At 36.4% G+C, this 18,163-nt stretch overlaps 1 protein-coding gene across 4 annotated transcripts in view; it reads left to right on the top strand.

Moving 5' to 3' along the window:
- The window catches only part of Tomosyn (syntaxin-binding protein tomosyn), a 488,765-nt gene that overhangs the window by 365,159 nt on the left and 105,443 nt on the right, over nt 1-18,163 (top strand). For 3 of the 4 annotated variants that reach the window (XM_071693113.1, XM_071693111.1, XM_071693110.1), the window contains exons 7-12: nt 1,241-1,316; nt 5,341-5,495; nt 8,142-8,433; nt 13,767-14,010; nt 16,278-16,472; nt 17,209-17,363. In XM_071693113.1, coding sequence (XP_071549214.1) covers nt 1,241-1,316; nt 5,341-5,495; nt 8,142-8,433; nt 13,767-14,010; nt 16,278-16,472; nt 17,209-17,363 — 1,117 coding nt within the window. The remainder of the gene's footprint in view (nt 1-1,240; nt 1,317-5,340; nt 5,496-8,141; nt 8,434-13,766; nt 14,011-16,277; nt 16,473-17,208; nt 17,364-18,163) is intronic. The other variant, XM_071693112.1, reaches the window with a different exon arrangement.

The following is an 18,163-nucleotide window of genomic DNA, read 5'->3' as shown; positions in this document are numbered from 1 at the left end:
TTATAGACTTTTGAAATTAGTGGTGATGTGCTGGTTGGAATAACTGTTGTGATCTCGTATTTGAGATTCTAGTACTTTACTGTGCTTTAGATTGTATCATTATACAAGCAGTAATGATTGTATATTGTTAGATAAACTGAATATTGCCATGAATTTTGATTATGGAAGAGTACTGGTAGTTGTGATTGTGGGCATTTACTGGTAGTTGTTTATATATAGTTGAGATTGTGTTGTTGGAGATGTAGTTAAGTGTGATTGCTGTGGAATGGCTTTTAGGAATATATCTCTTGTGTTGATAATTGAAATAGCCATTAAAGTACTGGTATTTATGTCCCTCTGTTTGTGGAACCCTTCTTTGAAATGAAGTTTTAGTGACACCTCATTTTCAGACACAGAATTGATATTGAGAGTGATAAATCATACACGTCTTGAATTCTTGAAACAATGTATTTCATACATAAATGTAGAATTTCTTGGATCAGCTTGTGAATTGATTATCAGGTGATAAACATCATTTGAAGGCCTTTGATAAAACCCCACCAATTTTTGCACATATAAACATGTCTTGATGAGATGTATTGTTTGCAAATAATCACTGTAGAGATTGAGTAAAACTAAAAAACGTCTGTTATGGCATAAGTGTAGTTATAAACGTCAGTGATACAGCATAAGGTACTATACAGTACATAACAGAAAAAGGAAACTTAAGTAGAAGTAAATTGGTTTAAGTGGTAGAAGTGAGTTAAGATAAGAGTATTTTAAGTTTTGAATAATTTGATACTACATAGAGGTAGGATGGAGTACTAGGAGCAGGTTTTTTTGTGTATGGTTGTCATTTCAAAAAACGTCATTATTGTTACAATATATGCTTAAGTTACTAGTATTGTATGCTGCACACTAGTGCATAAAAGCAATATATTATTATAGAATTATAAGATGATAAGCAAATTATCTTTGTGAAGGATGTACTGGTTTGTCTTGGACATAATTGAGATGGAAGAAAGTAGTTAGCTAATAATGTATATGGTGATAAAGTACTGAGAACTGCTTGGAAATAAATGTTAGCCAGATTCTTGGAAGAGATTATCCATGTATGAATGTAACTTCAAAGAAGCATATTACAAAAGGGTAGATAGAAAAGTAGAAGTGAATTGATAGCTGAATGGATAGGTAGGTAACCTAGGATTTTAGATACTTTATGCCAAGTTGGTCTTAATCTTGCTTTATGTATTTCTTCCAGCTAAAACCAATAAGGAAGGAAAGCAAGAACCTTGCAAAGCTATTCAAAAAGTAGAGTGGAAATGCAGTAAAGCAGGGTAAGTGGCAAGTAAGATTATCTTATGAGACATGTTGTTGCCATGCTTTATTGTCAAATGAATGAGATTTAGAAAATTAGTGGATCATTATATGGTACATACGTATGAAAAAATCTAGTTTTTTCATACATATTTGCCATTTCTTGTGTTAGAAAGGTAGCATTAAGAACAGAGGACTGAGCCTTAGAGGGAATACCCTTACTTGGCCCCCATCTCTCTTCCTTCTTATGGGAAAATTGATGAAGGAGGAGAGGATTTCCAGCCCCCTGCTCCCTCCCGTCTAGTCACCTTCTGTGACATGCAGGAATACATGGGAAGTATTCTTTCTCCTCTATCCCCAGGGATACTGTACTTTATTTCTTTTATTATACTTAATTGCTGTTTCCCACATCAGCAAGGTAGCACTAGGAAACAGATGAAGAATGTCCCATCCATTCATATGCACATATATATATATATATATATATATATATATATATATATATATATATATATATATATATATATATATATATATATGTGGAAAGAGGGGCAAGTATGAAGTCTGTTGGGGATGAGAGAGCTTGGGAAGTGAGTCAGTTGTTGTTCGCTGATGATACAGCGCTGGTGGCTGATTCATGTGAGAAACTGCAGAAGCTGGTGACTGAGTTTGGTAAAGTGTGTGGAAGAAGAAAGTTAAGAGTAAATGTGAATAAGAGCAAGGTTATTAGGTGCAGTAGGGTTGAGGGTCAAGTCAATTGGGAGGTGAGTTTGAATGGAGAAAAACTGGAGGAAGTGAAGTGTTTTAGATATCTGGGAGTGGATCTAGCAGCGGATGGAACCATGGAAGCGGAAGTGGATCATAGGGTGGGGGAGGGGGCGAAAACTCTGGGGGCCTTGAAGAATGTGTGGAAGTCGAGAACATTATCTCGGAAAGCAAAAATGGGTATATTTGAAGGAATAGTGGTTCCAACAATGTTGTATGGTTGCGAGGCGTGGGCTATGGATAGAGTTGTGCGCAGGAGGATGGATGTGCTGGAAATGAGATGTTTGAGGACAATGTGTGGTGTGAGGTGGTTTGATTGAGTGAGTAACGTAAGGGTAAGAGAGATGTGTGGAAATAAAAAGAGCGTGGTTGAGAGAACAGAAGAGGGTGTTTTGAAGTGGTTTGGGCACATGGAGAGGATGAGTGAGGAAAGATTGACCAAGAGGATATATGTGTCGGAGGTGGAGGGAGCAAGGAGAAGAGGGAGAGCAAATTGGAGGTGGAAAGATGGAGTGAAAAAGATTTTGTGTGATCGGGGCCTGAACATGCAGGAGGGTGAAAGGAGGGCAAGGAATAGAGTGAATTGGAGCGATGTGGTATACCGGGGTTGACGTGCTGTCAGTGGATTGAATCAAGGCATGTGAAGCGTCTGGGGTAAACCATGGAAAGCTGTGTAGGTATGTATATTTGCGTGTGTGGACGTATGTATATACATGTGTATGGGGGGGGGGTTGGGCCATTTCTTTCATCTGTTTCCTTGCGCTACCTCGCAAACGCGGGAGACAGCGACAAAGTATAAAAAAAAAAAAAATATATATATATATATATATATATATATATATATATATATATATATATATATATATATATATATATATATGTATGTATATATATATATATATATATATATATATATATATATATATATATATATATATATATATATATATATACATAACCGCCCATACACGCATGTATACATACATATACATATCAACATATACACATATACATACATACGCATGTACATATTCATACTTGATTGCCTTCATCCATTCCTGGCGCTGCCTCGCCCCACAGGAAACAGCAACGCTACCCCCCTTCTTCTTTGAGGTAGCGCCAGGAAAACAGACAAAAAAGGCCACATTCATTCACACACAGTCTCTAGTTCTCATGTGTAATGCACTGAAACCGCATCTCCTTATCCATATCCAGGCCCCACAGACCTTTCCATGGTTTACCCCAGTTGTTTCACATGCCCTGGTTCAGTCCATTGACAGCACATCGACCCTAGTATACCACATCGTTCCAATTTACTCTATTCCTTGCATGCCTTTCATCCTCCTGTATGCTCAGGCCTCGATCACTCAAAATCTTTTTCACTCCATCCTTCCACCTCCAGTTTGGTCTCCTGCTTCTCCTTGTTCCTTCCACCTCTGACACATATATACTATTTGTCAATCTTTCCTCACTCATTCTATTCATTGGTCCAAACCATTTCATCACACCTTCCTCTGTTCTCTCAACCACACTGTTTTTATTTCCTCACAACTCTCATACCCTTTCATTACTTACTCGATCAAACCACCTCAAACATTTCATTTTCAACACATCCACCTTCTTCGTACAACCCATGTTTTGTAAGAGTACATTATTGTCAAAATACATCTCACTTGAAAGGAGATGACATTTCCTTGCCACTGGAAGTAGTACAGGAGCCTTTAGAAATAGGATCTAGGTAAACTTGGACTCTTTCATTGAAATTGGTTCTCGGATGATGTTTCCTGTGGCAGGATAGTATTAGGAATAGATGAAGGTGAGCAAGTACCTAATTTTTTTTTTTATACTAATCGCCGTTTCCCGCATTAGCGAGGTAGCGTTAAGAACAGAGGATGAGGACTGGATGTAGGTATGTATATTTGCGTGTGTGGACGTGTGTATGTACATGTGTATGGGGGGGGGGGGGTTGGGCCATTTCTTTCGTCTGTTTCCTTGCGCTACCTCGCAAACGCGGGAGACAGCGACAAAGTATAAAAAAAAAAAAAAAAAAAAAATATATATATATATATATATATATATATATATATATATATATATATATATATATATATATATATTATTATTTTTTTTATCATACTTTGTCGCTGTCTCCCGCGTTTGCGAGGTAGCGCAAGGAAACAGACGAAAGAAATGGCCCAAACCCCCCCATACACATGTATATACATATGTCCACACACGCAAATATACATACCTACACAGCTTCCCATGGTTTACCCCAGACGCTTCACATACCCTGATTCAATCCACTGACAGCACATCAACCCCGGTATACCACATCGATCCAATTCACTCTATTCCTTGCCCTCCTTTCACTTTCACCCTCCTGCATGTTCAGGCCCAGATCACACAAAATCTTTTTCACTCCATCTTTCCACCTCCAATTTGGTCTCCCACTTCTCCTCGTTCCCTCCACCTCCGACACATATATCCTCTTGGTCAATCTTTCCTCACTCATTCTCTCCATGTGCCCAAACCATTTCAAAACACCCTCTTCTGCTCTCTCAACCACACTCTTTTTATTTCCACACACCTCTCTTACCCTTACGTTCCTTACTCGATCAAACCACCTCACACCACACATTGTCCTCAAACATCTCATTTCCAGCACATCCACCCTCCTGCGCATAACTCTATCCATAGCCCACGCCTCGCAACCATACAACATTGTTGGAACCACTATTCCTTCAAACATACCCATTTTTGCTTTCCGAGATAATGGTCTCGACTTCCACACATTCTTCAAGGCTCCCAGGATTTTCGCCCCCTCCCCCACCCTATGATCCACTTCCGCTTCCATGGTTCCATCCGCTGCCAGATCCACTCCCAGATATCTAAAACACTTTACTTCCCCCAGTTTTTCTCCATTCAAACTTACCTCCTAATTGACTTGACCCTCAACCCTACTGTACCTAATAACCTTACCCTTATTCACATATACTCTTAACTTTCTTCTTTCACACACTTTACCAAACTCAGTCACCAGCTTCTGCAGTTTCTCACATGAATCAGCCACCAGCGCTGTATCATCAGCGAACAACACTGACTCACTTCCCAAGCTCTCTCATCCACAACAGACTTCATACTTGCCCCTCTTTCCAAAACTCTGATAGAATGAAATAAAATGGAAGATGGAATATAATACATCATCATTGCCTCCCTTATATAGACCAGTGGTTTTCTTATTTTCATTTCTTTTGATCAAAACCCTTTCTTTTACAGGGAGTCATTTGTCATATTCTCTGGTGGGCTTACGAATGATAAAGCAGGAAGGACACCAAGTATAACTGTCATCCATGGCAAGACCACTACAGTACTCGAGATGGAACACAATGTTATAGACTTTACCACCCTGTGTGGAACTCCTTATGCAAGTGGTATGTCATGTTTAGTCAGATTTTCTGGCAAGTAATAACACTCTTTGCTACTTTTAGTGTGATATTCAGTTATTTTATGACCAGGTGCCAGTCTTTCATGTTGTATCCCCAACCAAATTATGTGGTGATGTTATAGCATATGCTATCCTCTTTCAGATATCCTATATGAATTCACACACAAGGGTTTCATTTATTGTTTTTAAAAATCAATAGATTCTAAAAATTCTACAAAAAATGAGAGCTAGCGTTATTGGTTAAAAAAATTTTATCATGTCTATTTGTATGAATTGTTGAACAGAAGATACCACAGAGAGTGATTTAGGAGGAATTTGTAAACGATAGAGGATGTATTGAAATATATGAGCCATCATTTATGATGAGGATTTTAGACTTTTGAGATGGATTTTCTTGAAATTGGTTGTAAGGTTAATGGATAGGGAAAGAAACATAGATATCAGTTAGGTACAGTGATAAAGAGAATTTTTAGTAAATTAAAGACAGACCACTGGCACATGGAAAGAATGGCTGCAGGAGGATAACCAACTTATAGTACTTGAGGGAGATGTATAGGAAGACAGAATGGAAGGATACAGTTGGAGGACACAGTCAAGAAAGGTGTGTCTTTCAAGAAAATTTGAGAAAATTTCTGAGATAATCATATTTGGAAAAGGATTTACTTTAGATGTCTTGCTTTACAAGATTTATTTTTTTCTTTTAGGAATGTTTGATTGAATGATATTATGTGTAATTTACTGTTGAAATTTTATGTAAAAGTAATGAATAGTTTTATGCAAATTTATTATATATGAAACTTCATGGTTCAGTATATTCTGTGTGATAAGTATTTTCAACTTTTAACTCAAGGCCATGATTGCAGGATCATCTCTTAAGCTATATTTGTTATACAGGTAATCACATTACCATGATGAAAACCAGAGCAACACTCATAATTTCAGGTATTCTGCATGTTGGTATAACTATCAGACATGTGAAGTTGATGTACTCTGCAGTTATTTTGATATTAAGACGTAATGAGACTGTAAGTATCCTCAGCAGCTTAATTAGTGAAAAGATATTAGAAAGAGAAAAAGAGATATATAGAGGCTGGGTAAGCAGGTGATATGATATGACAAGGGGAAATATTTTAGTGATAGTTGGAAGAATCTATAGGATTTGAGTTTATCTTCAAGTTAACAGTTGGTTTATTGAGTAAAGGATTGGGAAGTATGGAAACTGTGTGTGTGCATGGAAGATAAAGATTTTCCCTTATACACATGCTTTGGGAGTAGCAGAGCATTTGTTTTATGGAATTGATTTATTGCAGTTGAATTACGTGGAATGAGGTTTGTATATTTAGCTGAAGAATGGGGATATTATGACACAGCAATGTTTCACAACATAACCAACCTTATTGATTTCACCATAGAATTGTAAAATGATTCAGCCAACAATGAAAATTCTCATTGTTGGAATAATATGAGAAACATATGTGAGATTTGTCCATTTTTTAAAACAAATGTATCCAGCATTTAGGATATTTACAACTCTCAAATTAAGAATGCAGGTTATGAGGAGCGCCAGGACTGTTGCTACGTTTACTTCAGATTTGTATCCAACTATAACTGATTTATAGAAAAATGACTTCAGCAGCTTATGTTGCATAGAAGCAAGAAACTTAACATTGAAATATCTCAAGTGATTTTTGTTCCTTTTGTAGTTGACTTGTTTTATACTTCAGATTGGATGAGTTTTTGTTGTTGTTGTTGTTGATTGGATCGAAGGTAGTTATGTGTACTGTGAAAATGAAAGTGGGAGAATACTGCTCCTAGAGATGGATTTATTTTTCACCTTATTATCCAGGGTTATCAGTACCTGCAGTATTCGACATCAGCTATTGTTGTATTTAGAAATTTTTTTATATGTTGATTCCAAGAACATACACGATACATATAAAATTTTTAATACAGGTGTTTGATCATTGGAGGATAGAACCCAATCACAGCACAGTAACTTTTTCATTTTAGAGCAAGTTATGTAATTCATATAACTTTTCATTTTTTGATATATTCTGTAAAGAATAAAAATTCTCTGGATTACATAGATTTGACATTGGACAAATAAGTAAGCACAATTGTTAAAATATATGTTCTGTATTTGCTCTGTATTATATGTATAGTATCCCTGCGGATAGGGGAGAAAGAAAACTTCCCACGTATTCCTGCGTGTCATAGAAGGCATCTAAAAGGGAAGGGAGTGGGTGGCTGGAAATCCTCCCCCTCTTGTTTTTAGTTTTCCTAAAGGAGCAGAGGAGGGGGCCAAGTGAGGTTATTCCCTCAAAGGCTCAGTCCTCAGTTCTTAATGCTACCTCGCTAATGTGGGAAATGGCAAATAGTATGAAGAAAAAAAAATTATGTATAATTATAATAGAGAAGGCATACTTATGACATATTGGTTGGTATATGCAAATTGCACTTTTTTAAAGAAAATTCATTTAATGTAAGTAATTCCTCCATACAATTTAGAAGTTTAAGAAAAGTTGATTATGTGATTTGTTTAATCAGGTGTTAGAAGTTTATGTTTCATGCTTTTATGATGTTGTGTTGATAGTGTTTGTGCCTTAAGTAACGTAGATGATATACTTTGCAGACTTTGCAGATCCATATGCCCTGGTGGTGTTGCTTCACAATGATCTGGTTGTAGTGGACTTACTGACTCAAGGTTACCCATGTTTTGAGAATCCCTACTCTATGGACCTACATGAATCACCTGTCACCTGTTGTACATACTTAGCTGACTGTCCTGCAGACCTCATCCCAGCATTTTATTGTGTTGGTGCTCGGGGTCAAAAACGGCAAGGGTTTAGTGAAAGACAATGGCCCATTTGTGGTGGAAAATGGGGTACGACATCGTGTAGCTATGCAGAGATGATCATTACAGGGTAAGGAACAAGTATATGATATAAGTTATAACTTTACCTTAAAAGTTCATAATGCCATACATCATTAATCACAGAATTATATATTATCTTTGGAGGTTTATAATGAGCTTATGAGAGTATTGCATGCCAGATGGTATATTTCTGATATATGAAATAATGCAAGAGGAGGAAATGCAGTGATTATGTACATTTCCCATGGAACTGATTGAATTATAAGTGTTTGAATAAAAGTGTAGTTTATTTTGATTTGAGTGTTATGAAAAAGAAAATAGTTGCAAGAGTTGTAGTTCAAAAGTACAGTAAAACCTCTTAAGTGATGAAGATATTTAGGGGGGAAAATGATCAACCAGAAATTTTTTGTGAAAGTGAATTTACATGGAAGTCTTTAGATTTTATTTGTCATATTAGTTAGTGGTAAATGAAAAGCTAAGAACTCACAGCTTCACCCATGATGAACTGATATACATTGCTATTGTAATTGCAAAGTATTTGTTTTCATTCATACTCTTACAGTGCAGCAGTGTTGGAGTCTTCCACATTCAAAAGCAAAATGGTTTTCTCATGTTAGATTTGGTAACTGGAGGTTTTACTTCTTCCCATGTAATGATCCATTGTGATACTGCTTTGTACAATTGAGCTTTTCTTTGCTGTGAGCATGAATATTTTGAAAAATCTTACTACTGAAAATGACAGATTTTAGAATGAGACAATACGTTAGCAGTATTGTTAGCAAGTGAAACATGACTGTGAGGCATGATAATGTAGATAGGCAGTAGTGGTTATGGCAGTAAAGATATGAGAATTATTGCTTAGGCAAGACTTAAAACTCATGTAGCTGGACTTTCTTTCCAAAGGAATGCTGAATTGTGATGATTGCTATCCACTCCTGGATGTCAGATAACGAGTTATTAGTTAAGTTCCAGGTTATGTAAAGAGATTGTAAAAATAGTTTTAAACCTTACCTCTTGGTTTTGACAACCCTCCCATCAAACCTTAGCACATTACACTTTTGACAATGTTGCAGAATATAACATATAATCACCTGTAGTTGAAGTACTGAAGGGCAGGTATTTGTTTGATAGAATGCTGCCTAGAGATTTTCATCTTTGGAGCTCTTTTCACATATCATGTTTGATGGCTTTCACTGGCTACTTGTCACCTGGAAAAAAGTCTTTAAGGAATTTGAAAAAGAGATGATGGTCTTTTGAGCAGTTAGCCAAGACTGCAGCTCGTCTCTTATTCCTCTAGTTCAGCAGCAGCTCCAAAAGCTTGCCATAGCTTTGACTTGCAGGTAATCTCCCCTTAGTGTTGGTTACCACTTCTTTCACTGAGAGGTCCAAACTTGAGTGAATAGTTAATTGTAAGTCAGCATGAAAAAAAAATCAGATCTGCATGGAGATCAGAAGCTGATAATGCGTGCATATTATAGTACTATCAGGTCATTGGCCATCATCAGCACTCATAGTGGAGTAGGGTTCCCCATGCAGAGATGAATCACCTTTGTGAATTATATAAAAAGTGGTTATGACATGTCATTCCCTCCTCCTATGTTATACAAGAAGCTATAACATAGTGGTAACTAGAATTATCATATTGATTTGTAAGTGCATATGCAGTCATGCTGAATGGTTCCTGTAGCTACTCCACTCTTTTTATAATTTTCCAAAGGTATGGAAAATGATTGGCAAAGATTGGAAGGATGATGGTTTTTGGTTACATGGATTGGCCTTAGACAGTGGGTATCACACCCATAAGAGGTAATTTCATTTGCTACTCTTACTTCCATCCCCTTTATTTGTGAGGGCTAAAAGATTACATTTTAACTGAAACCTGTCATTAGCAGGATATTGTGAAAATTGTATGCCAGTATGCCTGGGTATTTTGATGGCTTTATCAGCGTTGATATGCAATATGCTTATCACCTTTCTAAAGATAGGTGTTTTGATATCTCCAGAATAAAAGAATGTGTGGTTATTCCCCAAACAAGTTCCTCTTTCATCTACAAAGTAGTACTTATGACAGGACCATCAACTTATGTACTGTTCACTACAGAGTAAGTCAAGTGATCTTATATGGAATGTTTAAAAATTTCCCATATCATTTATAACAGGTTAGCATAGTTTAAGCTTAATGTAGATATGACTTACACCAGGGGTGGTTTAAGAAATATTGCAGGGCTTCTTGCCAATATTCTAGTCTCTTTTTAGCCTTTATTGCTTTAGAATCTTGTCTCCAGATTCGTTTTTGTAATTGCATAAGTTCGTTGCTCTGTAACACTTTGGTAATAGATTGAGGACATGTGTAAGTGATGTTTGGTGGCTGTGTGTAACTGTCCACCCTATTACAGTGAGGACAGAGTAGTGAGAAGAGATAGATAAATAGATAGACACGAGAAAAGGAAAAGAGACAGATTTCAAAGACCTCTGTTTACATTTTGCTTATGCTTTAAAGGAATTTTTTCAAGTGTTCCATAGGCACTTTGAGCTAAGAATAATGAGATTTACATTTTTTTTTCATCCAGGAAGTTTGAGATCCTTTTGAGAATGTTAGTCCTACTCTATCTCATGATTTGTTTTGTTCTGATCAATGTATCAAGGGTTTTGGGGTGGTATTTAGTAAAGGAATATAAATTTCATATTTCTTTTATTCTTCTATGTAATTAACCTTGTAATTGCTATAATTATGAGTTAGCAATGCATGGTTCACTGCTGATATTAACAGCTGATGATTCCCAGCTAATGTTTGATTCCACCAAATATCCATATATTTCACCAGTGTTCTCTTAACGCAGTTAGAAAGACATCAATGCCTCAGTCACCCATATATATCATCGTATGCATTGTAATTGGTGCATAATGTGCAGATTCCCATTTTCTCCTCATGTAAAACACCAGCTTATGGAAATTTGATTAGTTTTAGAATAAAGAGATTTACTGTAGTTTATAATTTTTTTTTTTGGTTATAAGATAACCATTACTATTCCTGGGTATGTGACAGTTATTTATGCATTTTTTTTGTAAAACAAAGTTTTGAAAAAGAATAGATAGAATTGCATAGAAAATACATGTGTGTTTTGTATTTCCATGTATATAGTATTATACATACCTGGAAAGTACTGTAAAGAGTAAATTGTGATCAAGTATGTATATCTATATGAAATCACACTTGAAAAAGATCAAGTATCGTACACTTGGTGCTTGTCTTTCTCAACGTTGTCCATTTTAAACTCACCCATGCCAGTATGGAGGAAAGTTTGCTCTTTATTCCATAATTATGAGTAAAATACATATACTCCTAAAGAAAGAAAATATTTTTTGATTTTTGTGAACAGGAGGCTCCTAAAGATCAGTTGTACGCTTTAATGGTTTAGGTGCGTTGGTTCAGCCATTTACCATTTTACTTGTATTGTTTAGGGATCCTTGATAAGGGAAATTTCTCATGGTTCCTTGCACTACAGCTAAGCTTTATTGGAGAATAATTGAGTTAGGGTAAATTATGAACTAGCGTTTCAGTAAGTAGAAAGCTCACCTTATTTTCAGTGTTCTGAGCTTCAAAGTAGCATTAATGATCTTGGAAGTGTTCCAGTTTGCTCTTAATAATGACTGGATGCAATATATGTGAGATGGCTCTCGTTGCATAATTTGAAATCTGCTGAGAAGACTGTATGCTCTCATAGGTAATAAAAACTTCTGGGTGGGGGGACCATACATCATCAAGGGATTTTGATCCTGGCCATGTTTCTTGAAGAACTGTTTACTTTCCATGTTATTGATATATCATAAAATCATAAAGGTTGTAATCAGGTCACTCTCATCACTCTTCTCTCTTCCAAGATGGGTAGATTTAAAGCCTCAAGTCATCCCCATAACTCACCTCTTTTAATTCTGGCACCAGTGACCCAAGTGTCTGTATGTAAGACAATAGAAATACGAAATCTGGCAGGGGCAGAAATAGGGATAAATGAAACAAGTAATTCAAGTGTATTTATTTACAGTGCATGAACCTGTATCTGCACGCCTTTACCTTGCCATACTTTCCAGCTCCAGGAACCCCTTCTATGGAGCTCCTGCAGTGCTCAGGAAGCAAACCATGTCCACTGGTTGGGACCATAGGTCATTGAGTGTGGTGATGTTATTTGTATGTCAGTCTGAGGTGAGTGCAGGACAGTTTAGGAGTAAGTAAATGTTCATTGTCTTCAGTATGGAAGTTGCATGTACCTCTCTTAATTGTACATTCAACTAAATTACTGTATATCTTCTTGACTACTCTTGTCATCTGCCATACATCTGCATGACCACACCATCCTAAGAGACTTTCATTCTTGCATATTTCTAATAATGTTTTGACTTTACATATCCTTCTTATATCTATAGTCTTGAACTTTCCTCCAATTCCAGCTATGCCACTTATTAGGTACAGAAGACTAATATTGACTCAGAAGACTTATTTCAACCCTTAAATAGATAAAATCTTTGCAGATATTCTCTTCATTTTGATTGTTCCCTTACTGAATTGGATCTGTAACATTTTGGGATCTTTATATTGCAAAGGCATGAAATAGTCATGGTGCCATCTATTGATGAGATTTGGAACCACTCTTGATTTATATATCTTGTTACTAGTTAACTACGAGTAATCAGTCATTTGAAGGTTATTGCCAATCACTTTTTTTATCGCAGTTTAGACGTGCATCGATTTTTAAGTATGTAACCTCATGACCCCTTTTACTGGGCTCCTGCAGCTTCAAGGGCATACTACAATCTGTAGCAGGAAAATTATGGATCCCTTTGGAGTGAGAAATTTCTCAGTGAGACTGTACTCCTTTTTGTTCATTGATAGTGATATACCTTTGCCAGAGGAGATATTTCATTCATGATGTACCTGCTTGCATAATGGAGATAGGCAACTCCAAACATGCAGGTAAAGACTGGTATAGTTGTATTAGGGTCAGGTCATGCTTAAGCAGTAGTCACATTACCATGTTCTTTATTAGTGTAGGAATAAAACAAAGAAAATAACAGATTAATCGTTGAATAAAGAAGAACAAAGACATGAAGCTGTAAAGGGAATTGTTGATAAAGTGAGATTGAGTAACACTGAAATATTGAGACTTTATAAAAGTGATGTAAGTCAAGGAAGTCGTATTGATTGAAGGTTAGTTTGTGGAAGAACAATTTGTGTGTAGAAAGGTGTAAGTATTGATGGATGTGGAGAAATAGGTTGACAATGATATGTATTAAAAAATTTTGCATGAATCAGTCTTCATTAAGCATGAAAAACTTTACATTGGATATGGATGGTGAAGTTGATTAATTAAACAATTATATTTACAGGCATGCTGATGGCAGTATTAAGTTTTGGGATGCTTCTTCTGTTAGGTTACAAATTCTTTACAAACTCAAAACAGCAAAAGTGTTTGAAAAGCCAAGGACACGAAGTATTGATGGGGATGAGGATCCTTTTGCAATCCAGCATATATTCCTTTGCCCAGAGTCTCGGTTGCTTTGTGTTGCAGGAGCTACAGCTCATGTTATACTCTTCAAATACTCTAAACAGGAAAATGTAGCAGAAATTCCAGTAAGTTATCAACTTGCTCAACACTTTATAGTAATGTTAAATCATACATAGTAAAGATCATTCTGTCTCTATACAGGGGGATGATTAATTACAGACCCACTTAGATCAATTTGACACTCCTTTTCACTTTAACTTATATTAAGGTTATGATTATTGCTTTTTTGGAAGTGCACCAGTCATAGTTCAGACTCTCTTGGTAGTTCTTTTTTGTTCAAGATTTTCATCATAATTCTCCTGCATCCTTATTAAAATCTTGTATGTAATGATGTCAGTGATGTTTATTATAGGATTTTTACATTATTGACAGTAGCAGTGATTATGATGACTGTGATTTATAATGTTTTGACTTGTTTCTTAATGTCACATCATTATCAGAATTGTTTTCTTTTATTCATGTCCAAATTTCCAGTTATGGATGAAAAGCTTCAGTGAAACTAGGCCTTAAATGAAACATAACAAGGGCTAAAAAAATAGAGAAGAAAAGAGGAAATGTAATTGAAGATGATAAGGGGCAATTTTCAGCTGTTAGGAAGTACATGGAGAAGCTAAATAATTCCAAATCTTAGTAGTGCAGGAAGAGAAGTAGACATCACTGTAGCCCACTGTAGAGTTGCCAGTGGCAGGTGAAACTGCTGGAGTGGAAGGAGGTGTAGTAAACCACAGCCATAATCTTGTTGAAAATTATCTATTTATATATCTATCTATCTATCTATCTGTATCTCTGATGCCTGTTCCTTCCTGGAACCCTCTCTAGTGGGTGGCCATGGCATGAGTCTCCACAAGTTGATGAGCTCCTGTGCTGCTTCTTAGAGTCCCATAGAGGGCATCAGTGATGGTATTGGAGATAAAGGGGTTGATTTACTGAGGCTATGAATATGCTTACAGTTGAAAAGACAAGGAAGAGGGAAGACATGAGAACAACTAAAAGGTTTCTGAATGAAATCAACAAACTTAAGAGAAAGTAGTTCTTTGAGATTGGCAAAGGAAGATCGACAAGAGGTCGAAGTAAAAAAGTAAATGAGAAACATTACAGGAAGGATGTGAAGTAGAAGAACCCCTGAAGTAATATAGTGGATGATGGACCAAGCCATTGAGGAGACTGTGAATGCAGACAGTATACAGTAATTAAGAAACTTAGTGGTAGGAAGATGATTTAGGAGATGGGATTTCTTAAGTGTAGATTTCCTTCCTCATTTGATAGAATTAGGCAGGTACACATGGTTGAACCTCTGAGCATCACAGAATGGTGAGCTACTTGCATTTGTCATAAAAACAAAACCAGTGTGATATAAACTTAATGGACTTATAGGTGAAGGTGTAAGAAGGGATGGAAGCTTGTGGAGCTGATGAAGTATAATTATTTTCCTGGGGATAAGCCTGGTTAAAAGGTAAGCAGTTTTAAAGTGTAAGAAGTTAATGGAAAATGCATGCCAATGGGGGATGCCACAGGTCAAAGTATCCATATATAACTGTGTGATATTATATCTTGTATGTCCCAAAATAGCAAAAGAATTGAGGAGTGCCAAGATGAGGATTTACTAAGGATGTAACCAGTAGAAAGTAAGGAAAAAGAAAAGATGTGCTTTATAGTATTTATTTGTTACAGAATAGGCAAATAGACTGATGATCAGTTTCTTAGGCCAAGTGTAGATGGCTACAACCAATAGGTTTGGATCAGTTTTCCTGGTTTCTTATAAAGTGGAGCAGTGCTTTATGTTTTAGGGATCACAAAGAGAAAAAGCGTAAGAAAAATTATTTGGGTATTGTTGGAGTCATTCTGCATGTTAATTCTCTGATGTAAGGAGTGAATGTGAGTGAGATAGGAGATTCAAAGGTCAGTTGTGATGGAATTTTTGCCATAATAAAGAAAAATGATGGAGAGTGCAATGATGTATGGAGGAACTGATTTTAAGATAGTCCTTCCCGATCTCTCAAGAATATTATTTTCTTCTGCACTCCGGTATGCTTCTATTAAGACTGAAACAAACAGGGCCACTTGCATATGTACAGAAGCTGCTGGTTGTAGGCCAAAAAATTTTTTTCCTTTTGAGCAGGTTTGCATATCTATTCAGACTGAAGAGACTTTTTTTTTCTTTTCAGTGCTAATGCATTGCTTTAAGAGTAAGTAAAACATCATATTACCTCTGAACCTTTCTCATGTTTAGCTATTACTATTACACCTTTCATGTAGGTTATGAATTTGTATTAATACCATGTGTTATTGTGTTTGTTTAGATAAGTGTCATTGATTTTTTGTTCTTTTTCAGTGTCTGGAGATTCCAATTGTGTATGAAGTTTACGAGTCGGGTGACTGCTCTCCAGAGTACGAGTTTCCACCTCGTCCAACCCTTCAGGTAGCCCATAGTCCCCATCACACTTCATCTGCAGGGGAAGCCTCCGATAAAAAATCCTCTGATAAAAAAGGCCACAGTCAGAGTCAAAATCATAGAAAGAAAAAAGGTGTAGGTATTAGTAGTAGTTGTCGAAGCCCAGATGTTGTGTCAGTGTCCGTGGTGACTGCATCCTAGAATACTGGGAATGCTGTTCTCCTTCCAACAACAGGAAAGTAGTCTGCTCGTTCATTGCTTTAAGAGTTAGTAGAGTTTACTGAATGGCTGAATAGCTCGTCTACTGTGTCACATTAAAGAAAACTTAAAATTAAGATCCTGTAGTTCCCTTTAAACTAGAAAAAATAAGAGTGTTGGATGGACCTGTCATTAGTAGAGATATGTGATCCTCTCTAGTCAGTTTACTTAGTTTTCTATTTAGACAAGCAAGCAAGCAAGCATGAGTAAATGATATCGACCAGTTTTGGTAGCACAGACTCTTGAGAAATGGATCTTCGAATTTTTTTCAAAAACCTGCAGCTTTACAATAATATCTTTGCAATTCTTTTCATAATTGTCATTTCTATCTGACCTCAAATTTAGAAACATTTACACAGTGCATGCTGTGTATGAGAATAATGTATTTTAAACATTCAATGTACTTTATTATATACTGAATAATTCTTTACAGAATACAGCTGATCTGAAAGTAATTTAACTGGTAAATATTTTTGGCCTACTGATGATTTCCATGTTGCTCTAGAGAGTTTTTGATTTCATAATTCTGTTGTATCCTATTGTTAAAGGAAATATGCTGTTGAGATAAAAGTCTTTAAGTTTGTATTAGAGGCTGATGAAAGATTCTTTATAGGCATCAGTGGACTACTTTGTGCCAATCCATGTGCGGGGAGGGGCTCAGAAGAAAGCATCAGGTTACCAAGCTGATTTAGTTTGTATAACTCCCTGGGTGGATGGCGAACCTCCTGGTTCTATAAGTGCGCTCTCCATAAACTCCTCATATGGACTGTAAGTTATATTTTTTTTCATCTTGGAGATTTATTGGTATGATAATAATGTGACTTGGTGATATATTTAGAAATTTATGAAGTAGTGAAATTTATAGCTTTTGAGGAATTGTGGTTAGCAGCAGGACATGTAGTGGGGAAAAGTAAGGATGAAAATATAGAGAAGCTGGGTAATTATCTATCTGCTCTGTGTTGGAAGGGATACAAACGTACAATCTCTTCATGTCACACATAAGACTTGACAACATTTAACACACACAGCTCATTTTTTGCAACTGTAGATTATCCAGCAGTGAGTGCAAGTGGCTGTCCTGCCTTTTAGTAAAATGGTAGGAGTGTTGGTGTGAATATTAGGTCAAAGCAGTGGATTTTAACATTTAGGTGTGAACATTAGGTAGAAGTAGTAGGATGGAACATTAGGTAGTAGTCTTCGGTAGGAACTTTAGGTAGGATCCTCTAGAAACACTACACTAGAGTTACCCTCAGCCAGTAGCCTGTCATGGGGGGAGCCTCTGAAAGGCAAGGAAGTGGTACTGGAGTTCACCAGGTTATGGAGACTTTTGCCAAGACCACCCACTTGAGGGGGTTCCTGAAGGGAACAGGCATCAGAGATATAGATAGATGGAATGGAGTTCTACTCTCCTGGAGCCCCATCTCTTGAACTTACTTTAGTAATACAACTTTTTGAATTAATGTATTCTGTCCACATTCATGATCACATCCCTGATTTTAAGCCAATAACCAATTACTTTTATACTTTAAAAGTATTTCTTTATATTTCTTTTAACAAGTTCCTTACAT

Source organism: Panulirus ornatus, chromosome 55 (assembly GCF_036320965.1).
Source record: "Panulirus ornatus isolate Po-2019 chromosome 55, ASM3632096v1, whole genome shotgun sequence".
Taxonomy (NCBI): domain Eukaryota; kingdom Metazoa; phylum Arthropoda; class Malacostraca; order Decapoda; family Palinuridae; genus Panulirus; species Panulirus ornatus.
This window is presented reverse-complemented; position numbering and strand designations above follow the sequence as displayed.